The sequence below is a fragment of the Mobula birostris genome, chromosome 4 (genome assembly GCF_030028105.1).
Source record: "Mobula birostris isolate sMobBir1 chromosome 4, sMobBir1.hap1, whole genome shotgun sequence".
Lineage (NCBI taxonomy): Eukaryota > Metazoa > Chordata > Chondrichthyes > Myliobatiformes > Myliobatidae > Mobula > Mobula birostris.
Window position 1 is genome coordinate 65,471,083 of NC_092373.1, and position 27,935 is coordinate 65,499,017.

General features: G+C 39.6%; 1 protein-coding gene across 1 annotated transcript; it reads right to left on the reverse strand.

Annotated features, from left to right (window-relative positions):
• LOC140196378 (2-acylglycerol O-acyltransferase 1-like) lies at positions 1 to 27,884 on the reverse strand. Its single transcript, XM_072255487.1, has 7 exons — positions 27,800 to 27,884; positions 27,484 to 27,620; positions 17,247 to 17,425; positions 13,389 to 13,593; positions 10,777 to 10,951; positions 5,837 to 6,036; positions 1 to 2,016 (listed from the first exon to the last, which is right to left on the reverse strand). The coding sequence occupies exons 2-7, from the start codon at positions 27,575 to 27,577 to the stop codon at positions 1,862 to 1,864; spliced, it is 1,008 nt and encodes a 335-aa protein (XP_072111588.1). The 5' UTR covers positions 27,578 to 27,620; positions 27,800 to 27,884; the 3' UTR covers positions 1 to 1,861.
• Positions 27,885 to 27,935: the final 51 nt, after the last annotated feature.

Genomic DNA, 27,935 nt, shown 5'->3' on the forward strand with positions numbered 1-27,935 from the left:
TTTACCAGGAGCAAGTACTCTGTTTGAAGGTAAAAACGCAAGTGCTGGAAATACTTAGCTTCTGTGGAGAAAGAAACACTCAATTCGCCTTCCAGTATTTGAATATTTCCAGTTTAATGTTTTTAATTATAGGCACTGGCAAAGGTTTGTTTTCTTTTTATTCCAAGCTTGGTCACAGAAGTTACCAGACAGCCTGTAGAAATGATTCTCAAGACTCTCTGTATAGGTCTCCTGCAACACCTCAAAATGGTGAAAAAGCATTTTGGATTGTATTGAGATCCCCAAGTTCATTTGTCAGGAGCAGAGAGATATCCAGTGCAAACAATAGAAGAACTCCACCACCTTCCAATCTATACACGTATGCACCTTCTTGCATTGTCAGCAGGTCGCACATAGGCCTGATCCTCCTCCTCCTCAGAGTCCACTTAGACATAACGGATACAAGTGATACTTCACTTTGCATAAGTATAAAATAATGTGGAAGTGAAACATACAGTGTTTTTTTGCACCACATCACGGCGGTACTTTTGCATCATTTCCTTTACAGTATTTGGCTAGAACAAATGCATCTTCCACTTATTCAGCGCCTTTAATTTGCTAGTAATAGCCATGACATTTTGGCATTCTACAATTTAGGAATTACTAAAAAGAATCAGTTTCCTCTCTCTGTAAGGAGACTCACAGACCACACCAAAATCATACAAAAGAAAAAGGAAAACATACAGGAGAAATATGACAAATTTCACAACACATGCTTGTGATAATACAATTTGATTCTGATATATATAAATTCCTGTAACTTTTGAATACACAATTATTAACAAGTAAATACTTGAATTAATCATTTTTAGTACAAAATAGAGGAATATTCTGCAGAACAAAGGAATACAATCCAAAAGGGAGTAATTAAATGATTTTCTGAGTTTAAAAATTAATAGTCGGAAGGTTAAGTGATAAACTTAATTTGCTCATGGGTCTACACAGAATGAGTAAATTACAAAAAGATGATCAAGTCCTCTGAAAAATCAAACTTGCAACACAAGCTCAACAGTAATTTATTTTAATATATTTTTGTTAAACTTAGAATTTTTAGGTATAATTGAAAATGTTTAGAAAGCTATCATTTACTTTCTTTCACAGATTACTTCAAAATAGTTACTCTTACTTAAGTGTGACAAATGATTAAAGATGAGCTAATACTAATATAATCCATTAAAAAATTACTGAACCTTTGGATTTTAATTTCTTGAGTCAAGAAGATAACAGTGAGAGACTATGATGCAGAGATAATCCTTTCTAAGGCACATTAATATGGTATTACAAGTTATGTTTGCTTGGTAAAAAGGAAGATTTTTGTAATAATTAAACCTTCTGAGTTTACTGTCATTCAAACAATATCTTAATCCATACTTTCTATTCATACCTCTTTTTAAGGAGTAACTTTTATAATGATTGTACGTCTTTTGCAGTTCGTAGGTATTCAGATTATTACATAATATTAAGCATTTTTCATCCCAATTTCAGTTGATGGCATTGTGGAAACACTAAGCTAATTTTACATTGCAAAATTGTAAAGTGTAACCTTATCAAGGAATATCTCTTTAGCTAACGTTTGTAAAGTGCTGTACATCTAATACAATACACAGAAATTACACCAGTAGGACAACATTAGTACTTAGTGGTTAACATAGAATTGTTTGTAAACCATTGACAATTACTGCAAATAAGAGCATAAAATATCTCCAAAATGATTCAATTAACTGCGACTTTTCTATAACTAAGTACTGAACAGCTCAAAACAAATTTATTCATTACACTGGGGCTAAATGTGCTTTTTAACTCAAGTGCTCAAATCGGAAATTCAACTGAAAATCAGATGGTCTGTTTCAGGAATTCCATATTGAGCTTTGTGTTCTTCAAATAATTGATTTAGTGCCTCAATATATTTACTATGCAGCGCTTCAATCTCTTGGTTTGAAGGAATTTGGCTCTGTTGCACAACAATTGGCTTTCCCACTGTAAAACAAAACAAAACTATTAATCATAACTAATATTTCAGGTATGTGGCACGTGGTTAAGGCGTTGGACTAGCGATCTGAAGGTCGTGAGTTCAAGCCCCAGCCGAGGCAGCATGTTGTGTCCTTAAGCAAGGCACTTAACCACACACAACTCCAGTCCACCCAGCTGAAAATGGGTACTGGCAGAATGCTGGGGTTAACCTCACGATAGACTGGCGTCCTATCCGGCGGGGGTGGGGGGGTACTCTCAGTCACTTCACGCCATGGAAACCGGCATAAGCACCAGCCTGATGAGCCTATAAGGCTCGGGACAGACTAATATTTCAGGTACTGTGGTACTGTCACTTGCCTACTTCTTCCTAAGTCAGCAGTTCACAACAATTCTCAAGAATAACATTAAAGGATTTTATCTTTAAAAACTTGTTTTCTTTTTAAAGTTAAATGGAAAGTAAAGGTCTGAGCAATTCTGTAATTTCTGAATATTTGTACATTTAAACAAAAACACAGTTGAAGATTTGAAAATTCATAGTGGGTGTGTGTTGGCTAGCTTGTAGGAGGGGAAGGTGCAACAAACATATAAAATTATGGAACAGTTAGATAAAATAAAGGCAGGAAAGCTGTTCCATTGGTAAGTGGGACTGGAACCTGGGGACATACCCTGAGGCTTCATGGACACAAGGAGAAACTGCATTTTTTGAGAGAGAAGCCTATGGAACTCTCTTCCCCGGGAAGCTACAGATGCTACATCATTGAATACATTTAGGACACAGTTAAATAGATTTCCGCATAGCAAAGTAATTAAGGGTTATGGAGAAAAAGCAGGCAGATAGAGCTCAGTCTATGCCAAATCAACCATGATCTTATTGAATGGCAGAGCAGGCGCAATCAGCCAAATGGCTCATACCTTCTCCTACTTATTATGTTTCATATCTTTAAAAGATTTCAATTTTTCTTCTCTTTTATGTGTATTCATTTTGGTGGTGCTAAAATGCATCAAAGAATCCTGATTGTGTAATTATGAACCTGGTAGATAAAGAAATTACTATGACGCTAGGGTTTCAAAAAGGGAAGGAGGAACAATGAAAAGGAAAGTAGGGAAAATTAATATCAAATTGGACAAAAAAATTAAAATAAAGGATTTATAAATAATTAATTATTTTAAAATAAATTATAAATACATAACAAATTAATAACAATTTCAATTAGCACTGTTGAACATAGAGATGAGGATGCATTTCATAAAACTTACAGCAAATTGCGATTGGAAATGTATCCTCCACTGTCAATGGAAAAGTTACAAATCAAAAATGACAATTTCCATTGCACTTGTCAGTTGGAGAAAGAAAACTTTTATCTCAGACCTCTACCGCCTTGTGGCTGTACCCACTCATGGGGAAGGCTTCAGCAATAAACCCCGAGGGAAAAATCTGGAGTTGGAGTCCCTAAGGCAGTCCTACATTGAGTTCCATGCTGACTGGCAACTCGTGCAATGCTGCTGGTACCAAACTGTATCAGTCTCTGCTGTTCATTTGAGTTCATCAGATGCATGGAGAGGGGGAGCTTGCTACATGGATAACAGCTTGTGTATCAAGACAGCTAGGGTGCAACATCCCTGACCGACAGAGGCTTCACTCACTCATCATCAGTTGTAACTTGTGGCTTGTCATTTTGTCAGCACACATTAAGTGAAAAATTGAACAGCAGAAACAAACACAAATAAAGTCAGAACATGCTGGGTACACCCAGAACGTGAAGTGGCATTTGTGAAAAGATAAACAGGTTGATGTTTCAGGTCAACGTCCTTCATTGGATGCTGTGTCACCTGCTGATTGCTTCCAGAATCATCTGATTTTATTTCTGATTTCCAACATCTATAGTTTGTAAAGTCAGGGTCATACAGCGCAGAAACTGCCCCTTTAATCCAGTAATCAAGATGCCCATCCAAGCTAGTTCCAATTGCCTGTGTTTGGCTCATAACCCTCAATCTTTCCTATCTATATACCTGTCCAATTGTTTTTTAAACGTTGTTATTGAATCTGCATCAACCCCTTACTCTGGGAGCTTATTCCATATAGTTATCACCATCTGAGTTTTAAAAAAAAGTGCCCCCCTCCAAGTTCCTACTAAATTTTCACCTCTCACCTTAAACCTTGATCCTGTTTATGTCCCTTATGATTTTATACTCTCTCAGTCTCCTTTGCTCAAAGGATAAAAGTCATAGCCTATCCAACCTCTCCCTATAACTCACTCCCTTAAGTGCTGGCAACATCCTTGTATATCTTTTCTGCACTTCTTCCAGTTTAACAGTATTTTTCTACAGCAGAGTGGCTTAAAATGAGAATGATACACTCAAGTGCGGCCTCACCAGCGTTTAGTACAACTGCACCATGACATTCCAGCCTCTGTGCTCAGTGCCCTGAATGATGGAAGCCATCATTCACCTCCTCTCCACCTGTGATTCCACTTTCAGGGAACCAAGTACCTGAACTCAAGGTCCCTCTGTTTTACACCACTCTCCAAAGCCCTACTATTCACCATGGAAGTCCTACCTTGGTTTGACTTTCTAAATACAACATCTCTCACTTAACTGAATTAAACTCAATTTGCTATTCTGTGACCCTGTTACCCAGCTGATCAAGATTCCCCTGCAATTTTTGATCTTATTCACTATTGACAATATCACCTATTTTAGTATCATCTAGAATTTTACTAACCATGCACGTGCATTCTCATCCAAATCATTAATATAGATGAGAAACAAGAATGGGCCTAGAACTGAACCCTGAGACACACCACTAGTCACTGGTTTCCAGTCTGAAAAACAATCTTGCACCATCACCCACTGCTTCCTACCATCAAGCCAATTGAGTATCCAATTAGCCAGGCCTCCCTAGATTCCATGTGCTCTAACGTTCCAGAGCAGACTACCACGTGGAATCTTATCAAAAGGCTCACTTAACTCCATATACTGTAGATCATGCCTAATGCCCTGCCCTCAGAATATTCTCCAGTGACTTACCTACCACAGGATATTAAGTATATTGGTCTTTAGTTCCCAGGATTTTCTTTGCAGCCCTCATCAAATAAAGGTAACATATTCACCACCTTTCAGTGTACTGCTACCTCACCCGTGACTAATGATGATGCATATATCTCAGCTAAGGCTCCCACAATTCCTTCTTTAATTCCCTGGAGTATTTTTGGATATATTTGACCAGGCCCTGGAAATCTGTCTACCTTCATATGTTTCAAGACATACAGTTTCTCCTCTACTGTAAGGCAGACTATTCCCAATTCCTCCCCATTAACTTTTGCTTGTTCTGAAATCTTCATGTATTTCTCCTCAGTAAAAACTGAGAAGTATTCATTGAAACCTTGCCCATCTCCTGAGGCTCCACGCAACCTTGGTCTTGTTTATTTTCAATATTTTTCCCCAAATGTTAGCTTCTTTGGATTTATATGTGAAGTAATATGGCTATGTCCAAAACTGAATTAACATTCAAACACTGTTAACTACATTCAATACAGAGAAGTATTCATTGAAAATTATCCAACAATTCTTTATACTGGCACATATGCATCTGAGCGATCATTCATGTTCCTCTGATGCATAGCTTGCAGAACAAGTAACACAAATCATAATTAATCTGAAAATATGTGAACTGCATGTATAAGAGATAAGTGTGAAAATATGTAACCGGTAACAAAAATGCATATCTGAGTGTACAGGAAATTATTTTACTACAAGATCCTGGTTTATTAAAATACAACATACATATAACACTAGTTTTGGCAATACTTTATGAAATTGTGCATACCTATAGTGTAGATAGGTTTCCGATATGGTAGTAGCCCAAAGTTATACTGGAAGACACCCCTGGCATGAAACAACGGCAAAGCAAACCCCATGATTTTCTGTAATCGCTCTTGGATTGTTCGAAGTGTTGACCCTCTGGGATTGTTTACCTGATTAAAAAGTTCATTTTCCCCAAAGGAAAAGACTGGAACCAGATGTGCCCTAAAGAGAGATGACAATTAAGGTGCAGGCAAACATTCCTGATTTAGTCATTAAAGCTTCACCCAATACTAGAATACACTAGCTAAATAAGACCTAACACAATAGAATGCACAAAGTTAAGGTGTAAAACTTGGTTTCCTTGATAGTATTAAACTGGAAAAATATTTTTTAAAGTGTTTATTATTTCTTGGATTCAGACCCTCAGAGTACTGCCTGCAACTTAATTTCAGAGATAGGCTGATTTCCTGAACTGTACTGTTTCCAAGGATGAGGGATTTCATCCATAAAGTTACACTAGAGAAGATGGCCTGTTCATCTTGTATCAAAGGAGAATCATGGTGTAAAATAGAGGAAAATTGTGCCCCAGTATTAGAAGGATCAAAATTAAACAACACAGATTTAAAATTTTGGATTACAGATACTGAGAGGATAGAGAAAACTATTCTATAAACACAAGATATTCTATTTTATTCAGAGTGGTTGGGATCTGGAAATTTTGATCATGGAGTCACAGAACAGGGAATTGGCTCTTCAGCCCAAACAGTCCATCCCAAACAAGCTTCCCAGCTGAATTTGTTCTATTTGCATACATTTGGCCCATTACCTTTCCTACCCACATACCCGTCCAGGTTCCTTTTAAATGTTGTTAACATACCTGCCTCTATCACTTTTTCTGGCAGTTCATTCCACCCTCTGTTTGAAAAATGTTGCTCCTCAGGATCCTATTAACTCTTTCGCTTCTCACCCTAAAATTATCACCTTTAGTCCTTGATTCCCCAACCTTGGGTTCAAGACTGCCTGCATTCACCCTATCTATGCCCTTCATGATTTTATACACCCCTGTAAGATTACCCCTCATTTTCCTACACTCAGTAAATAAAGTTCCAACCTGCTCAACCTTTCTCCGTAACTCAATCACTCAAGTCCCAGCAGCTTCCAATCTCCTCTGCCTTCTTTCTAGCTAAATATAATGTTTCCTATAGCAGGGTGATGAAACATATTCCAAATGCCTTACGAGAATAGGTTGAGTGAACTCGGCCTTTTGTCCTTGGAGCGACGGAGGATGAGAGGTGACCTGATGGAGGTGTATAAGATGATGACAGGCATTGATTGTGTGGATAGTCAGAGGCTTTGTCCCAGGGCCGAAATGGCTGCCACAAGAGGACACAGGTTTAAGGTGCTGGGGAGTAGGTACAGAGGAGATATCAGGGGTAAATTTTTTTACTCCGAGAGTGGTGAGTGTGTGGAATGGGCTGCCAGCATTGGTGGCAGAGGCAGATACGATAGGGTCTTTTAAGAGACTTTTGGATAGGTACATGGAGCTTAGAAAAATAGAGGGCTATAGGTAAGCCTAGGCATTTCTAAGGTAGGGACATGTCCGGCACAACTTTGCGAGCCAAAGGGCCTGTATTGTGCTGTAGGTTTTCTATGTTTCTATGTAAATGCAACCTCCCCAATAGTTTGTAGGTGTACTGACTTATTTGAATGCCTGAATCTGTTAGTTCTGGATATCACCCTAGAGTAAAGTGGCAGGGCCCAATTCCAGCTATTTTAGAGCTTAGGCAAAATTTTGGTAGGTGAAACAGACTGAAGTACTTGAAAAGTAAACAAGTGGAACAGGGCAGGAAAGGAAAAGTGATCTTATCAAAGTTGGTAAGAAGAAACAAATATAGAATATCTTGCAAACTGTGAACATAAAACTCAGTAACCTAGAACTTCTTTGGTGCTTTAAAAAGAAGGCAACAGGAAGTTATATTTCTTACACAATATGTCAAAATAGTTTTGCAAGTCCTGGAACAGCTTGCACATTCTTTAGGAAACTGAGTAAGAAGCACATATTTTAAACATTATCTCTACTCATAGTGACAGTTCTCAAATTGACATTTGGTAGAAGGCATGGTAAACATTCAGAAACTAATGAACGATCGTGTCACTGGAAGTAGACCTTAAGGGCAAGGGTTGCTGTATTTATCCATTGTCTTTCCCAAGACCAATCCAATAGAAGACATTGGGAATTCAAGGCCTCACACTGGCATTCTATTTTTGGATAAATATCTTTTGTAGGGCATCAAACCACTGAACTTGAAATGCAAAATGCTAATACAAAGGAAGAGCAAACAATGTGAATAGAAATGTGAAGAGCAAAGTGAATAGGAATAAGGAACCTTGGTTCTCAAGGGATATTGCAACTCTGATAAAGAAGAAGAGGAAGTTGTATGACATGTATAGGAAGCAGGGAGTAAATAAGGTGCTTGAGGAGTATAAGAAGTGCAAGAAAATACTTAAGAAAGAAATCAGGAGTGCTAAAAGAAGACGAGGTTGCACTGGCAGTCAAAGTGAAGGATAATCCAAAGAGCTTTTACAGGTATATTAAGAGCAAAAGGATTGTAAGGGATAAAATTGGTCCTCTTGAAGATCAGAGTGGTCGCCTATGTGCGGAACCAAAGGAAATGGGGGAGATCTTAAATAGGTTTTATGCATCTGTATTTACTAAGGAAACTGGCATGAAGTCTATGGAATTAGGGGAAACAAGTAGTGAGATCATGGAAACTGTACAGATCGAAAAGGAGGAGGTCCTTGCTGTCTTGAGGAAAATTAAAGTGGATAAATCCCCGGGACCTGACAGGGTGTTCCCTCGGACCTTGGAGGAGACTAGTGTTGAAATTGCAGGGGCCCTGGCAGAAATATTTAAAATGTCGCTGTCTACAGGTGAGGTGCCAGAGGATTGGAGAGTGGCTCACGTTGTTCCGTTGTTTAAAAAAGGATCGAAAAGTAATCCGGGAAATTATAGGCTGGTAAGTTTAATGTCGGTAGTAGGTAAATTATTGGAGGAAGTACTAAGAGACAGAATCTACAAGCATTTGGATAGACAGGGACTTATCAGGGAGAGTCAACATGGCTTTGTGCGTGGCAGGTCATGTTTGACCAATCTATTGGAGTTTTTCGAGGAGGTTACCAGGAAAGTGGATGAAGGGAAGGCAGTGGATATTGTCTACATGGACTTCAGTAAGGCCTTTGACAAGGTCCCGCATGGGAGGTTAGTTAGGAAAATTCAGTCGCTAGGTATACATGGAGAGATGGTAAATTGGATCAGACATTGGCTCAATGGAAGAAGCCAAAAAGTGGTAGTAGAGAACTGCTTCTCCGAGTGGAGGCCTGTGACTAGTGGTGTGCCACAGGGATCAGTGCTGGGTCCATTGTTATTTGTCATCTATATCAATGATCTGGATGATAATGTGGTAAATTGGATCAGCAAATTTGCTGACGATACAAAGATTGGCGGTGTAGTAGACAGCGAGGAAGGTTTTTAGAGCCTGCAGAGGGACTTGGACCAGCTGGAAAAATGGCAGATGGAGTTTAATGCAGACAAGTGTGAGGTATTGCACGTTGGAAGGACAAACCAAGGTAGAACATACAGGGTTAATGGTAAGGCACTGAGGAGTGCAGTGGAACAGAGGGATCTGGGAATACAGATACAAAATTCCCTAAAAGTGGCGTCACAGGTAGATAGGGTTGTAAAGGGAGCTTTTGGTACATTAGCCTTTATTAATCGAAGTATTGAGTATAAGAGCTGGAATGTTATGATGAGGTTGTATAAGGCATTGGTGAAGCCGAATCTGGAGTATTGTGTTCAGTTTTGGTCACCAAATTACAGGAAGGACATAAATAAGGTTGAAAGAGTGCAGAGAAGGTTTACAAGGTTGTTGCCGGGACTTGAGAAAGTCAGTTACAGAGAAAGGTTGAATAGGTTAGGACTTTATTCCCTGGAGCGTAGAAGAATGAGGGGAGATTTGATAGAGGTATATAAAATTATGATGGGTATAGATAGAGTGAATGCAAGCAGGCTTTTTCCACTGAGGCATGGGGAGAAATAAACCAGAGGACATGGGTTAAGGGTGAGGGGGGAAAAGTTTAAAGGGAACATTAGGGAACATTCTTCACACAGAGAGTGCCGGGAGTATGGAATGAGCTGCCAGACGAGGTGGTAAATGCGGGTTCTTTTTTAACATTTAAGAATAAATTGGACAGATACATGGATGGGAGGTGTATGGAGGGATATGGTCTGTGTGCAGGTCAGTGGGACTAGGCAGAAAATGGTTCAGCACAGTCAAGAAAGGCCAAAAGGCCTGTTTCTGTGCTGTAGTTTCTATGGTTCTATGGTAATGGGAAAAACAATGTATGTTCAGTTTCACAGCAAAGAAATTTTAATATGAGTATAGAAATTTTGCTGCAATTGTATCATGGTGAAGTGTCCACCCCGGATTAGAGTGTGCAGTTCTGGACCTGTGAAAATGTACAGATTAACATTCACATTACAAAAAAGATACATTACAATCATAAACACAAGAGATTCTGCAGACGCTGGAAATCCCGAGCAACACACACAAAATGCTGATGGAAATCAGCAGGTCAAGCAGCATCTATGGAAATGAATAACCAGTCAACATCTTGGGCAAAGACCCTTCATCAGTACTGGAAAAGAAAGGGAAAGAAACCAGAATAAGGATGTGCCTCCCCCCAGTTTATTTATTCAGTTGGCCCCTTATTAAAGAATTGCCAATTAGTCAAAATACAGAATAACTAGCAATCCTTTGGAACAACATAACAAAATTCATTACTTTTCAAATAGATGGGAAAAAAATTAGGCTCACAAAATGTTAACTATCCTCTTATTGAGTAATAATACTTCTGAACATTCATTCGTAGGCAATATTTTCCCCACACAGTTAGTTTACATACCCACATTTTATAGCCAATTTAATAAATCCCTTCCTGTTCATGATTCTCAAAGTTAGTGCTCCAGGCCTTGCATCCAGAGATTCCTCAGCACCGCCTACTACAATGACAGCCACGTTACCACCTTCCTTCCTGCTTAGGATGTGAGAAGCACTACTCTTCACAGACGAGACCAAACCTAAAATCAGACAGAAAATAATTTTTATCAGTTAGATAAAATGCACTTTAGTGTCATACAGCACAGAAAGGGGCCTGTCAGTCACTAGTTTCATGCTGACTATCATACACTGAGCTTCTGCTTAACTCTGTTGCCTTTGCACCCACTTTCCAGCACTTTATAATGGGTAAGGTGGGGGAAGTGTCATGGTTAAATCATGGAGAAATAGGGAAAAGTGGGGAGGCAAGCCAGGAGTTGGTGAAATCAAGGGAATGGACCGGAAAACAAATTTCTCAAGTAACCCCTGAACTATGGTTATTCAAGTTACAGAAATTTGCTTTTATAGAATTCACAAATTGCGACACAGAAGTTTGAGATAGATAATAGAATCTGTTCGTGAAATCTGTATGGGAATAAAGTAAACACATCACTCAAAACTTGCTTCTACAAATTACATCCCTGGATACATGAATGGATGACACAGCTTCATGTTACTCAAATACACGATACAATCCATTTTCTAGGAATGTAACTCCCTGTACCCCCACCCACCCCCAACTGCTATTGAGTCACCTGTACTTGGAACTAGGAAAAAGGGTGGTGCCCTTTCCTCCACAGGACAAAGAAGCAGTGTTATATATCAATTAACCTTGACACCTCTATTCAACTGCTGGATTTTCCAAAGCTTGGAAAACCCCAGTTTTTGGCATGAAGATGAAACTACTTAATTCAGCCACTTGTCTCTAAAGAGCCAGTTAGAAATACACACCCCAATACTCTTTGTTAAGTATATTCCTTGTAATCCATTACAGTCAGGTTTTGCTGTTGTGACTTTTAAAACTCCCTTCCCCTTCTCCTCTGAGCACCTCCCCACAATGATCACTAGTCCTGTTGATGTAAAATTATTCCAAGAAACCTTGATGTTTAGCGTGCCACTCTTACTCTTTCTACCTTGCTTCAATGTTACTAATTAGATATGTGAAACAAATATAGCACCTAATAAAGTGCTCAATGTTGATCACTGACAAAACTTCCACCTAATGGAACTGCAGGAGAGTTTAAGGGCAGGCAAGTATAAATGAGCTTTAATCTACATTTTGAATCAATAACTCCAAGACCTTGGCCTCCAAGCCTCCTTGTGCAACTTTATCCTCGATTTCCTCACTTACAGACCGCAGTCAGTTCATATTGGCCACAACATCTCTACCACGATCTGCATCAGCACAGGTGCACCACAAGGCTGTGTGCTTAGCTCCCTGCTCTATTCGTATGATAATTATGACTGGGTGGTTAAAGCACTGCTCCAATGCCGTATTTAAGTTTGCTGATGACACCTCTGTCGTAGGCCGAATCAAAGGTGATGATGAATAAGCACATCGGAGGGAGTTTGAAAATCTGGCTGAGTGGTGCCATTACAACAAATTCTCACTCACTATCAGCAAGAACAAAGAGCTGATTATTGACTTCTGGAGAAAGAAACCAGAGGTCCATGAGGCAGCCTTCATCGGGGGAATCAGAGGTGGAGAGGGTCAGGAACTTTAAACTCCATGGCGTTATTATTTCAGAGGACCTGTCTTTTTGGAGGACCAGCACGGAAGTCCAATTATGAAGAAAGCACAACAGTGCCTCGACTTTCTTCAGAAGTCACGGAGTTTCAGCATGCCATCTAAAACTTTGACACACTTCTACATACGTGTAGTAGAGTGTATATTGACCGGCTGCATCACAGCCTGGTATGGAAACAACGATGCCTTTGAATGGAAAATCCCAGGAAAAGTAGTGGATAGAGCCCAATCCATCATGGGTAAAGACCTCCCCACCACTGAGCATGTCTACATAGAGCACTGTCACAGGAAAGCAGCATCCATCATCAGGCACACCACCCTGGACATGCTCTCTTCTCGCTGCTGCCACGAGAAAGGTGATATAGGAACTTCAGGGTTCACACTACCAGGTTCAGGAACAGATATGACCTCTCATCCGTCAAGCTCTTGAACCAAAGACGATAACTTCAACCAACTTCTCTTACTCCATCATTGAAATATTCCCACAAGCAATGGACTCAATTTCAAGGACTCTTCATCTCATGTTCTGGATATTTATTGCTTGTTTATTTATTATTATTTGTTTCTTTTTGTATTTTTACAGTTCATTATCTTCTACATTCTGGTTGAATGCCAAAGTTGGCTCTTTCATTGATTTTATTATGGTTATTATTCTATAGATTTATTGAGATTGCCAACAAGAAAATGAATCTCAGGATTGTATATGGTGACTTTGATAATAAATTTTGAACTTAGAATTGTCTGAATTATAAGTTCATGCTACTTCTAAAATGCTCCTCAAATAATTTATCAATAAAGTAATAATACACTGTCATTTTCATAGATCACAGGCATGCAAAAATCAAGCTAAGAATATTTTGCAATTTTTAAAATTGTATGTGTTTGACCATTACCTCCACACATGATGTATTCCCTGTAAAAAGGAATCTTGAACCAGAAAGGCAGCACACATAGGTACGATGTCAAACCTGGAAACAAATTCTGAAAGTTCGTAGTCTCACTGCAAAAGTTTGCAAAAGCTCCAGCTACAAGCACCCCATGAGGATGAAATCCAAACAGATAGTTGTATTTTGGATCCAAAGAAGTTGTTTTTGTAAGCTTATAACAAAGAGAAATCAGAATTAGTGCCATCAGCCAATGCAATTATGATACAGCTTCAACTGTACATTAGTGTTTCAGAATATGAATGTTCACATTAAATAATTCACGAGACAATGGAGGATATAGAAAGCTATTTCTTTCACCACAGTTAAATAAAATTATTTTTTGAAACAAACCTAAAAGTAGCAAAGTAGTAAAAGATTCAATGTTTTAATCTGAATTTTGTTAAAGCATAAATGATCTTGCTGATAAACACACTTGTACTATTTTGACTCTGGTTCAAATCCATTCTCAATTCATCTTTGTTAACTGATGCAAATACAGTGTATTCCAGATAATTGGGCCATCGGTTAATCACAGCAGCCACTTATTTAGGACAGCTCATAAAAAACAAAACTAATACAGAAAATACACCAATTAATTGGGACAGGGGACTGTTGCCAAACAGTTTTTAACTGTCATCTGCATGTGCAGTTGTGTGGCCTTTGAACACTACGGAACAAGAAGTTTTGAAATAGCATTAGTTGCGTGCGCTCATGTTATGTTATCCATTTGGGCCAACAGATGCCAATACAAAAAGTTGTGATTTCTTTTTTGACTTTATGCAGGAAGGCAACTAAGACAGTCAATTATCTACAATAGTTATCAGCACTGATTTTGTTCATTTACAATTGATCAAAAGCACACGGCAGCATACACTGGCTAAATTCCTCTGTCAATAACTATCAGGAATTATACATAGTTTTATAGTACTGTAGTAATATTGATAGTATTTTAACTATTTCTGTATTTCATTTAAATACATAATTTATTACTCAGTTAAAATTGTAATATGCTGCTTGACATATTAGACCAAAATGATGCAGTTTGTTTTTTTTTTTTTATACCTTTTAAATATTTCAACGAAACTTCAGTTTATTGGGGCAGTTGCTTAATTGAACCAAAATGTACTGGTCCTGATGTGCCACAATTAACTGGAATCCACTGTAGTACTGAATGATATCAACTTGACATCATTGTACAGATTAATCATACAACAATGTGGAAAACTGAAACAAAAAAAAGGAACCTATTTATTGAGTGTGTTATATATAATTATCATAAAAATGATCAGGAAGGAGAAACTATTCTTTGTGCCATTGATTGCCTGATATTGCTATTTAGAACTGGACAATCCAGAGGCTTTCCTTTGCTGCACATAGTTAGATATAGCAAGACTTGCAGCTACTGCATCATTTTGATCTTAAATGTCAAGCAGCATATTACAATTTTAATTAGTTCTTTGGATTTGGATACTTCTAGTTAACCCCATTCCTAAATGTATTGACAGAATGTTCCAGTGTTGACAAAGAAGAATCAACCATGGTGGAATGGGACCAACATTAGTTTGGGAAAGAACAGTATTTTAAACCTATAAGGAAGATTAATACAAAGATTTTTTTAGGACAATAAAAAAAACTTTCTGGTCCAATTTCTAAACTAAATCTTAAAGCCCTTCAACTGATGTTGTTTCTTTAAATAAATGAAGGAAGTAGTGTGGTGCTTCTTTTGCAGTATGGATATACATACTGTACCCTTCACCCCAGAGCTCATCTGCAATGCCGCAAGAATGCCTAATCAGATCCATCAACGTTAGCTAACCATTTCCTCTGATGTTTCACTATGGATATTTGGCTGTTCATCAATTGCAATGTTAAAGAAGTATTAAAGGGCTTGGTCTCATAGCCACAATCTGTTTCATTCAGATGGACTTCATCACTTTAGACCACATGTCAATCAGACAGTCATATTGCCACAAAACTCAAGCTTTCACTTCAAATATAGCCTCCAGAGGGATGGTATATCCCATTTGGTTTACTCTTATGGGGCAGTCTTAGTCTTTGGGTCTCATTTTGCTTACATGTTTTTAATCTGGCACATAGTAATTTCTTTGGGAAATTGACCTGACCCAACTATCCATCATGGTATTGTGCTTAAACTGATTTAATGCTCAAGTTATCATAGAGCAACTAAAAATAGAAATTTAGTCATATAAGTACAGCTCTAGTTTCAGGACTCCAACATGCATTCAGTTAGCTTCCCATCCAAAACAGGAGAGAGGGAATTTAGGGAGACCATTGTCTCTCTAATGGATGAAGAACATTAACAACACTTCTTCATCCGAAGCTTACTGAACATTACCTATCCAAAAAAAGTACTCATTAATCCATAAAACATAATATTTTGGTGGGATATCATAAAGTACATATGATACACTACCCAAAGTCCAATTATTTCCACCACAATAGAATTGTGAATGATTGTGTAACTTTCCTCAAGCATTAATTCAATATTCAAAATCAGTAGCAACCTTTGTTGGAAATGCTTTATTTAGATCACAGGTAAAATAAATAAATAAATAAATAAAATGTTTCTGAAAAGTGATTTTCTTTCAGATTAAGAATATTATTTGCATCTAAAGGAATTGAATGGTATAGCAACTCTAAATTTTAAATGTTTGTCAAAGATATTTTTCTCCCAAATTATCAGTTTAAAAAAAAGTGAACATTTTTTCCACAACTGCTATCATCCAGCTGTTGACAGCTAACATAATTGGGACATAAAATACATGAAATAAATCTTCTACATCATAGACCTCCAGAATAGTTACTTCACAGAGTATAATTTGAACGATTTGGATAAATATATTTTCTAATTAAAACAATTAAACACTTTATTATGAGCATTCTTCCCAAAATATATATCATTCAGAATATAGTAAATATAATTGGAGCATTTTGTTATCTACATTCATCCTGGGTTACACAGCTGCTTGGAACAAATCTCCACAGGTATCACTGCATCCCTTTCCAGATGTAAACTGCAGATGTTGGAATACGGAGCAATGCAGAAGGTACTGAAGGGAAGCATTTGTAGAACAAAACAGACAATTGACATTTTGAGTCAATACCCTTCATCTGGACTGGCAAGATTAAGAGTTTCAAATGAACCCTTGACTGTTCATTTCTATCTCTTTTCAGACCTACATGGCTTAGACCTTTTAGCAATTTATAGGATTACTCTTTTTTTTTTTTACGAGCATTACCATCAAGTTTGGGACAAGACACACTCCTATGACTTAATGTGAGATTTGGTCCTTTAACTTATGACCTCATCTGCCTGCCATCTATTAGCTGCCCATTCAAAATTGGAGGGAGGGAGTTTGGTGGGGTCATCATCTTGCTGATGGGTGGAAATGAAGGTAGAAATACCATATGTTAAGGGCCGATTAAGTGGGAAAAGGGAATTTAGGGACTTTTTCTTTACAAGTTTAGTCTAAGGCAAGGGTTTTCTTTGTTTTCTGCTTTCCTTGTTACCTGCTCTTCCTTGTCTGACGAAGGAAAGATATCCCCTTACTTTTGATGACTATTTCATCCTGAAAGGTGTCCACCTGCCTTCAGGAAGCTTTGCAATTTCTGCCTCTGAAATACATAATTTGCGTGCATTCTGGAGGTCCCTGTCAGGAATCTCAGTTAACAAGCTGCATCCAGAACGGTGGCCAGTAAGATTTATGCAGGAAAGAGGTTCGCAGTCAACTCTCTTCTGCACATTTCCAATAAAAAAGTACTTCCACAGTCATTGACACGTTAACTCTAAAGAATACAACTCACATGAATAGGAAAGTAGTCACGGAAGTAATTCCAGATGGTCCAATTTCTGACCCATTGTGATCTTCTACCACCCTGATTCGGTGTTTCCCAGTCAAGGTACAACCAAACAACGTAAGCTGCAGCTATGTACCAGTAACCAGCAAAGAGGAGAAGCACAAAGACTGCAAGGCAACACTGACCTATGAAGAGAAGAAATTATAGCCATACCATGATCAACAAAATTCAAGTTTGACTTTTAGATTCAATGGTCAGAGTTCAAAAGTGAAGAATATAGTTAAATACTTTGTAATAAAAACAACTTTATTCATGAATTAAGGATGTCAAGTAACTGAAATTCCTAGACAAGTCTCTTACAGCCAGTAAAGTAATTCTGAAGTGAGATCACTGTGACAATATAAGAAACACAGATTAACTGAGGTCTATTTATCAGCTAGAAAAGTGGGTAAATGTCCCTGCTTTTCTACAAAGTACTTCCCTGCAAGTTGGGAAATGGGGCCATGGTATACTGTTTCATCCAGGGGAAAGAAATTCTCCTGAGGACACCGTTTCTTACTGCTGCAAGAAATTGTCAACCTCAATATTGTGATGATGAATAGTCTTAGTTTTCCAAGCACGGTTATGAATACATAACTTTTCTGAAATATTTATATCAAGATATAACATAAGAATTAAAAATAAAAATGTTTTCAATACAAGTCTGATCAACTAATATAGATAATTATTACAAATAAATAAGTTGCTTGGATTAAATGGCTTGAGAGATAAGGAATGTAGGAGAACCTGGGACTGCTTTCACTGGAATGTAGGAGGCTGAGGGAGGACCTTGGAACTGTATAAAATCATGAGAGGGAATAGATAAGCTAAAGTATCAGGTTTTTTCTTGGATTGGACAGCCTCCAACTACAAGGCACAGAGGAAGAAAAATCTAAAAGGGACCAGTAGGGCAAATTTTGTACAAAGAGAGTGGTGGGTATAGTGAATGAGCTACCAGAGAAAGTGGCAGGTGTATAGATCATGGTTTTGGGTGATATGGCCCAAATGCATTAGCACAGGTAGGCACCTTGATTGGCATGAATGAGCTGAGCTGAAGGGCTCATGCTGTATGCTGTAGGATAACCCGGGATTACTTTCACATGGATAACTCGTGCTGTCTATCTCGGTATAAATGGGACTCCATTTATTTTGGATGAACCTAACAATTCTGTCAAATGAGTTAGGTTTCAAATAAAAGCCTCAAACTTTCAAGGTGGAAATGGCTATTTCTTATGAAATACCAGTGGACTTGAAGGGTAGATGTGTTATTGTACCGAGAATTGCTACATGTATCATACCATCAAGGTGAACCAGTGATCCCTTAACACCATATGATTTGGTTATTACATTGAGTGAGCCTCAGATTAGTTTTTCATTCGGGATGGTTTAAGGGAAGTTATTCTCAAAGAGTACAAGAACAATATTATGGTATGCAAACAGCAGTATTACATTGTGTGATAAGTAGCAAACTCACTTCCATTTACTCACCTGTCCAGCTCTTGGCTCTATCCCTCCCCGCCCTGTCTTCTCCTATCATTTTGGATCTCCCCCTCCCCCTCCAACTTTCAAATCCCTTACTCACTCTTCCTTCAGTTAGTCCTGACGAAGGGTCTCGGCCTGAAACATCGACTGCACTTCTTCCTACAGATGCTGCCTGGCCTGCTGCGTTCACCAGCAACTTTGATGTGTGTCACTTCCATTTAAATTGAATGGAAAACTACATTCAATTAAATTTAAATTGAATGTCGTTTTATCCAATTTAAATTCTAGAAGTGCATGTGCCAGAGTAAATATCCAGAGAAATTACTGCTGCTCCATTTTGCCACAAGTAGTAGTACCAGAAAAAAATTATTGAAAATCAAGATAAAGTAAGGAGGCCAAATAAAGCTTGAATTTCAATGTACTATCACTGGAATTGCTGACTGGGAATTATGACAAAGCAAACTTAAAATACAGAAAATAATCTCTCAATGGCATGAACAATGCAGATCACCTCCCATTTATGCTTCGTCTAATACATTGACTCTCCATTGTAACACAGTTAAATGATAAATTATAAGGGAAATTTGGTGGTTTTTCACTAATTGGTTGACTGAAAATAGCTGAGCAATATCTCACATCCCTGTCACTGGCTAACACCAACAGTATTAAAATGAAGATCCAAGTCTCATTCAAGAAACAAAATAGGATTTCAGGAAGGCCACTCGAGGTATTAATAAAAGACTGGCAGATGGCACAGTGAGCAAAATGATGGATGTCATAAATAAATTTAAAATATTAAAGAACATAGATACAATGTGTGATTAACATTGAGAAAGGGAATCTTAATCTAGCTGAAGAAATGGGAGTTTTATAAAAGAAGCATTCATACCTTTTATCAAAAATATTGCTTGTAGGAAATGAATTGCACAGAACTAATTAAGTCACTGTTCACTCACATGCAGGGTTCTGTCATCAGGAACAACAGTAGTTCTAGCACAGATCCACCCAGACCCCTATTACTTGTGCTACCCGTGTTCACCACCTCAAGGCAACTATTTCAAATACAATCAGTAACTATCATTAATATTATCTTTCATGCTCGGTTCATAACTCTTGTTAATAATTCATACAATGTGAAAAAGGCCCTTCAGCCAACTGAGTCCATGCTAACAACCAAGCACCCACTTTCACCAATCCCGCACTAATGCTGTTTCATTTCCCCACTTTGCCATCAATTCCCTCCACACTTATACACTAGGGGTATCTCACTGTGTCCAATTAAACCCATGACCCCCCCCCCCAAAGCCTCTGGGGGGAAAAAAAAAGGCGACTGGAGAGTAATCTCCAATCTTACTATCAACTAAAAACATTAGGAACACTTTTTATGAGGTAAGTTGTGGTATACTATCACCACCAACAATGAAAAGGCAAGAGGAGGCGAAGCTGACTCGAGGGATGAATCATGCTGGTATGTTGCAAAGTCAGGGCACATCTTCGAGAAGGTTTTGGAAACGGAGATGGAGCTAGAGTGAGCGATACGAAGAGGAGATGAGGCAGAGAAGTTCTGGTGCCCATCCACCTGAACTGGGTCTGAGGTTGGATTGCTCTAAGCACCAAGCCCATTTGAAGAGGTCAACAACAGCTTCGGGCTAGGCGGTGAGGCCTAGGCCAGTGTCTGGATGATTTAAACACCAACACAGATAGACTGGAAAGGCAGGGAGCCAGGATCGGAGGCGAGGGTTGGAACGATTTTGCTCGCTCTCCTGTGATGTTATTCCTCCCTCCGCGACGCTGAGGCTGTGGCTCTGCTCCTGCCTTTACGCGCTTCGTGGCAGCTTGCCCCGCTACATGATGAACAAAGGCTTTGGGGATACTCTGCTGTTCCAGGGATTTAGGTCTATGGACTGGACTCAATTTGGTTCAGAATGCTGTTGCTTGCTTCTATTGTTTGCATGATTTGTGGTTTTTTTTTTCCTCTTTCGCTGCGCTTTGAGTGTTGGTCTTTCTTTTTTTTAAATTGGGTTCTTTCAGGTTTCTTGCTTTGTGGTTGGCTGTAAACAGACAAGTCTAAAGGTTGTATCATTTATGCCTACTTTGATAATAAATGTACTTTGAATTTTGAATTTGGTGTTCTGGCTATTCTTTTGACACTTTTTCCAACAGAAATGGTACATACATACACACACACACACACACACACACACACACACACACACACACACACACACGTGGACTAATCACAGGACACATAAAAGACGGACAATGTCGATCACCAACATTTCATTCGAAGTTGCACTGATGATATTGCCTAGATGGGTAACAAAACGTCTGCAAGCTAACAAGCCAGCTCGGTGAGCTACTCAACAACAGCAACACTTTTTCAAGTTCATAATGTCCATGCCTTCCTTCACTTAGCCCACATTCTGCTTAAAAGCTGACCATCGATCTTTGTTTTCCATTGCCCATGCCAACAGATATTGTAAACGGCCCTGCAAGCATCTTCATCCTTGCTGTGAAAGAAACTATGACCATTGAATCTTAAATAAGACAAGTAGTTTTAAAATCACAAACCCATCTATTGTAAATGGCTCAATCTTCTCTGAACCCAACAGGCTTTAATATAGTCTACTGCATCATTTACTTCCAAAACCTCTCTTTTGTTATCCAGTGGCACCATCCACTCTTACTTATTTGCCTTCAGACTACTTCCATCAGCAGATTCTCTCCTACCCTTCAACATTATATGTGACATCATGCATAACTATCCTTGGTTCCTCCCAATTCCTGATCCACATTCTTATCCCAAGTGACAGAAATGAAGAAAAAACATCTGGCTGTTTATGTACAATCATGTCACCTCTTGATACCCTGTATTGCTCAGAATATTTTTGTCATTGTATGTACTGTGCGAGCAGTAATTCCCTCCAGCTAAACACTGAGAAAACTAAAGACTTCTGAGCCCAATTCAATCAAATCATTCAATCTTCCTTTAGCCAGCTTCTCAGGTAAAAACAGCCTCTTCAAAATTGAAAGTGCTCTCCAACCATAAATTGAGCTTCTGATACAGTTTTTTTTCTACCATCAGGACAGTTTACTTCAATTCCAGAAATATTAACTGCCTCAGCTCATGTGCTACAAGCTTGTCAATGCTTTTCTTATCTTCAGAGAAAAGACACTGTTCCAACGATTCCTGGTAAACCTACAAGTACCAGCCATAGCATAGCTGATGGTATGCTTGCCTCCAAGTCATAAGGTTGTGAGTCATAAGGCTGTGGTTTTGTGTTTCATTTCAAAGAATTAGACACAAGCCTGAGGTGACACTGTACTTTGGAAGAGAGTTGCATGGTTGAAAATGCCATCTTTCAAATTAGTCAGTAAACTTGTGCTATCTGTTATTTATTAAAAATCATGTAGCACTCTTCAACATAAAGTGAGGCATTACCCTGACTTCCCGGACTACACTTATTTCTCAATAATACCGCCAAGGGAATAATCTCTTCATTACCACATTACTGTTTGTGAAAGTTTGCTGCATGTGAATTACAACACAATGGCAACAGCAAGTTATAAAACTGAATCTGGTTTATCATCACTAACATGCAGATATGTTGTTTTTTGGCAGCAGTACAGTGCAAGGCACAAAATAATTACTATAAGTTACAAAAATAGATAAATAGTGCAAAAGAGGCATAGAGAGATGGTGCTCATGGATATTTTAAAAATTTTGAATTCAAAGGGTAAGAACCTGTCCTAAAACATTGAATGTGGGTCATCAGGCTCCCATCCCAAGAGGTTGTCACCTTCCTGAGGGACCATCTTTTGAAGATATCCTTGACGGTGGGAGTGTGATGCCAGTAATGGTGCTGGCTGAGTTTACAACCCTCTGCAGCCTCTTGTGATCCGGCACAACAGAGCATCCATACCCGGTTGTGAAGAAAATTCCCTTAAACTCCTAATGAAGTAAAGGTGAAGGCATGTCTTCTTCATGATAGCGTCAATGTACTGGGCCAGGACAGATCCTCTGAGATGTTGACGACCAGGAACTTGAAGCTACTCACCCTTTCCAACACTTAACTCTCAAATAAGACTGATGTGTGTTCACCCAACTACTCCTTTCAGAAGTCCACAATCAGTTCCTTGGTCTTGCCGACTTTGAGTACAAGATTATTGTTGTGACACCACTCAACCAACAGACCTTTCTCGCTCCTGTATGACCCCTCGTTACCATGAGATTTTGGCAACAACAGCAATGTCATCAGCAGATTTATAGAGAGCGCTTGAGCTATGGTTAACCACATAGCCATGAGTGTAGGGAGAGAGAAGAGCCACAGGCTAAGTATGCATTCCTGAGGTGCACCTGTGTTGACTATCAGTGAGCAGGAGATGTTATTACCAATCCACACTGACTGTAGTCACCCAATGCATATCTAGCAATTGAGTGGCAAGGGAGTTTTCAACCATCATCCTGATAGCAATGTACATTCCAAACCTGGCTAATGTCAGGCAGGCACTGAAGAAGCTGAGCACCGTGATCGGCAGGCACAAAACAATGCACCCCGATGCCTTCCCGATTTCAACCAGGCCAGCTTGAAGTTGTCTCTGAATTACTCCCACCAACATATCACCTGTGGAACCAGAGGAGCCAACACACTTGACCACCATTACAAAACCATCAAAACACTTACTGTGCCATCCCACATTGGTCAGCCCAATCATCTAGCTGTACTTCTACTTCCTGCATACAGACAGAGGCTGAGGACCACAGCACCAGTGGCGAGAAGCACAGAGGTATGGTCAAGGGAGGCTAAGGAATGGAATTGGTGGACTAGCCAATATTCAAGGATTCATTTTCAAATCCAAATAGATATGGCACAGTTATTAGGTGAGTGTGTGCCTTTGATAACTTACCAGATATACCCAAACCAAAAGCCATGAATGAACCAAGAGATTTGCAGTCTGCTGAAGCTAGATCAGCAGTATTCAAGACTGGTGATCCAGCACTACGCTAGAAGTCCAGGTACAACTTAAAGAAGGCCATTTTAAGAATGAGAGTAAAAAACACTATTATGATTGGAATTAGAGATGGAATTGGAAGCACCTCAGCTCTGGCAGGGCTTGCAGGCCATTACTTCCTACAAAGCTAAATCTAACATTATGAATGGCTGTGATGCTTCACTTCCAGATGATGAACCCTCTTCAAGAGGATGAACCCTCAAGGTATCGGGCTTCAATGGCATACCTGGTATGGCACTGAAAACCTGTGCCAACCAACTGGCCGCAGTGTTCAAGGATATCTTCAACCTCTCACTGCTGCAGTCGGTGGTTCCCACCTGCTTCATAAGAGCGACAATTTTACCAATGCCCAAGAAGAGCAGGATGAGCTGCCAAAACAACTGTAACCCAGTTGCACTCACGGCCAGAATCTGCTCCCGCCTGAGCAAGGACGTAGACACACTACAATTTGCCTTATCACTAGAATATGTCTACAGTGGACGCAAATTCACTGGCTCTCCACTCAGCCTTACAGTACCTGGACAACAGCAATACCCATGTCAGGTTGCTTATTAAACTCAGCATTCAACACATCACCAAGCCCCAAAACCTGGGCCTCTGTCCCTTCTTCTGCAGCTAGATCCTTGACTTCCTTAGGAAACCACTGTCAGTGCAGATCGGAACGAACATCTCCTCCTCGCTGACTATCAACACTGGCATTCATCAGGGATGTGTGCTTAACCCACTGCTCTGCTCTCCCTGTACCGATGACTTGTGTAGCTAGCCACAGCTCAAACACCATTAATAAATTTGATGATGGCATACCTATTGTTGGCAGTATTTCAGATAGTGAGAAGGAGGTTCTGTACAGGGAGATGATCAGCTGTTGAGTGGTGTTGCAACAACAAGCTTGTACTCAGTATCAGTAAGTACAAGGAATTGACTGTGGACTACAGGAAGGGGAAATTGAGGAAGCACACACCGGTTCTCATCAAGGGATCAGCAGTGGAAAGAGGAGCATTTTCAAGTTCCTGGGTGTCAACGTCTCTGAAGATCTGTCCTGAGCCCGACATATTGTTGCAATTATAAAGAAGTCCTGATTACAGCTATATTTCATTTGGAGCTTGAGGAAGCTTGTTGATTAGTTGTGAGCTAGATTCTGCATAGTTGTCAGCTGTATTCTGACATGTATATTGCTGTTGTCCAGGTGCTCCAAAGCAAAGCGGAGAGCCAATGAGATTGCTTCTGCTGTAAACCCATTGTGACAATGGACAAATTGCAATGAGCTGAGGTCCTTGCTGAGGCTGGCCTTAATTCTAGCCATGACTAATCTCTCAAAGCACTTCATCACAACAGATGAGAGAGTTACTGAGTGATTCTCATTGAGGCACCTCATCCTGCTCTTCTTAGGTGCAAGTTCGATTGCCCTTTTGAAACAAGTGGGAACCTCTGCTTGAAGCAGTGAGAGGTTGAAGATGTCCTTGAACATTCTGGCCAGTTTGTCAGCACAGGTTTTCATCACCCTGCATCTCGCCATGTAAGGGTTACCCTCTCGAAGAATGTTCTGAAATACAGTACTTCAATTATTATAAAGTACTTTGGGACACTGGCAAAGGTAATATGCAAAGGGAAAGTTATGTCTAAAAAATTATTATCTAAATACTTACTGCCAATATTTAAAGTCAGCCGGTCAGCCTTCTTCTTCTTCTTAAGCCCATGGGCTGCTGACAGCAGATGGTCAGTCTTCCATCCTGGGCTGAATGGCCACCAGTCCTGCAGCTTCTGCTTTCACCACACACTTCATACGTCTTCCAGCTGAAGATCCCCCCACTGCCAGGGATTAGGCCTTTTGCGCTTCTGCTGGCATTTCTGTAGCACTGATTTTTTTTTTTACGGATGGAGTTACTAGGCCCACGCCCAACCCTCCTTTTGCAGCCTGGCTTGTGACCACCCATGGCAGAGTTCTGTCCACCTACACCATTCCTTAAATCTTATATTTTCATTATTGTGTTCAAATTTATTCTTCTTTCTTCCTATCATTTAATCCTCAAAAACTCTCCTACTTTATATACCTCATTCCACTTACCTTACCAGGTCAGGCTTCTTCTGTGAAATTCCTTTTAAGAACCTCTGTCTTTTATTCCTTTCTTCCTAACGAGATGTTTCCTGAATCTAAAAATGTAAACATGAGGAATATCTTTCCCTCCCCCCCTCTGCTTTCTGCAGGGATCATTCCCTACGTGACTCCCTTGTCCATTCGTGCCCCCCATCCCTCCCCACTGATCTCCCTCCTGGCACTTATCCTTGTAAGCGGAACAAGTGCTACACATGCCCTTACACTTCCTCCCTTACCACCATTCAGGGCCCCCGACAGTCCTTCCAGGTGAGGCGACACTTCACCTGTGAGTCGGCTGGGGTGATATACTGCTTCCGGTGCTCCCGATGTGGCCTACTATATATTGGCGAGACCCGACGCAGACCGGGAGATCGTTTTGCTGAACACCTATGCTCTGTCCGCCAGAGAAAGCAGGATCTCCCAGTGGCCACACATTTTAATTCCACATCCCATTCCCATTCTGTTATGTCTATCCACAGCCTCCTCTACTGTAACGATGAAGCCACACTCAGGTTGGAGGAACAGCACCTTATGTTCTGTCTGAGTAGCCTTCAACCTGATAGCATGAACATCAACTTCTCTAACTTCCGCTAATGCCCCACCTCCCCCTCGTACCCCATCCGTTATTTATTTATATACACACATTCTTTCTCTCTCTCTCCTTTTTCTCCCTCTGTCCCTCTTACTATAGCCCTTGCCCATCCTCTGGGTTTTTTTCTCCCTCCCCCTTTTTTTTCTCCCTGGGCCTCCTGTCCCATGATCCTTTCATATCCCTTTTGCCAATCACCTGTCCAGCTCTTGGCTCCATCCCTCCCCCTCCTGTCTTCTCCTATCATTTTGGATCTCCCACTCCCCCTACCCCTCTCAAATCTCTTACTAACTCTTCCTTCAGTTAGTCCTGACTAAGGGTCTTGGCCTGAAACGTTGACTGTACCTCTTCCTAGAGATGCTGCCTGGCCTGCTGCGTTTACCAGCAACTTTGATGTGTGTGTTTCTTGAATCTGGCTATTTTGCTTTGAGTGTTCCTTCAAATATATTCTCTTGAACACTGGTAATTGTACAGCTGAGACATTTTTTTCCTATTTAAAGTTCTTATTTTTTAAAGAATGACCATGTCGTAAAAAAATTGACTATTCCTTGTCCCAAAAAATTAGAAAATTATATCTGACTCTGAGCACACCAATGTTCAGCCGTTGTCTATGCTATGCCTCGCCTCTTTGAAAATTGTTGTTTTCTATCATCAATACAGTATCTGTATTTAAAATCTTACTCTGGTTGTTTCTTGAGATCAGCAGAAAATAATTTGGAATTGAATTTTAAACTGAACACTCGCCACGTGTATTTTGGACAAACTTTAAGTCAGCACTCATTAGGTTAAGTATTTTGTATATTAGTGGCATCACATAACGAAGACACTTGCTGCTATGGGGACCCTACGGAAATAGCCACACCGTGACTGTAACTTTACACTATAAAAGTTTTCTGCACAGGAGACACTTAGAGAAATGCCCAGACGGCAATGAATTAATGTGTATATCCAACCACGTTGAATTTTTTTTAACAAAAGGATACAATATTTTCATAAATTACCCCAACATTATAATGAAAAATTACCCAGGAACAAGAAAGTGAAGATCCACTGAAGCACAGCAAACGTTTGAATCCTCCTCTTAAAAGGAATGTTAATGGGCGCAAACTCAATCTTCATATTCACCGCAGCTCCTTGCAAATACCTCAGCACTTTCACAGATCTGAAAGATAGTGAGCGCCATACGTTACGTCTGTTTAGTCAGCGCGTAAATTGAAAGCACCACGTCCAAACAAATCAATTTCCTAGCACTGTAACGAATTTCCACGACTGTCGGTCCCTTCGTTTGCGTGTAATTTGTTAAACCGAAATGTGTTAAAATGCTTTCGAACCGAATCTTACCTCGGAGCCAGGGTGGTGTCTTCCTATTTTATAAAGGGAACAACTTTTATTGAAGGATATTGTGAAATCCGTTGCTGTTCGGAATGTTGTGAGATGTGCTAAACGAATTAAGTTATTTTGCTGGAGTTTTATAAAT

Excerpts from the sequence above, each read along its gene's own strand:
- LOC140196378 (XM_072255487.1), bottom strand. The coding sequence starts at position 27,577 with ATGAAGATTGAGTTTGCGCCCATTAACATTCCTTTTAAGAGGAGGATT. Across the intron at positions 17,426-27,483 it reads CTTCACTTTCTTGTTCCTGG|GTCAGTGTTGCCTTGCAGTC; the intron begins GTAATTTTTCAT and ends TTCTCTTCATAG. Across the intron at positions 2,017-5,836 it reads GAAACCTATCTACACTATAG|TGGGAAAGCCAATTGTTGTG; the intron begins GTATGCACAATT and ends TTTGTTTTACAG.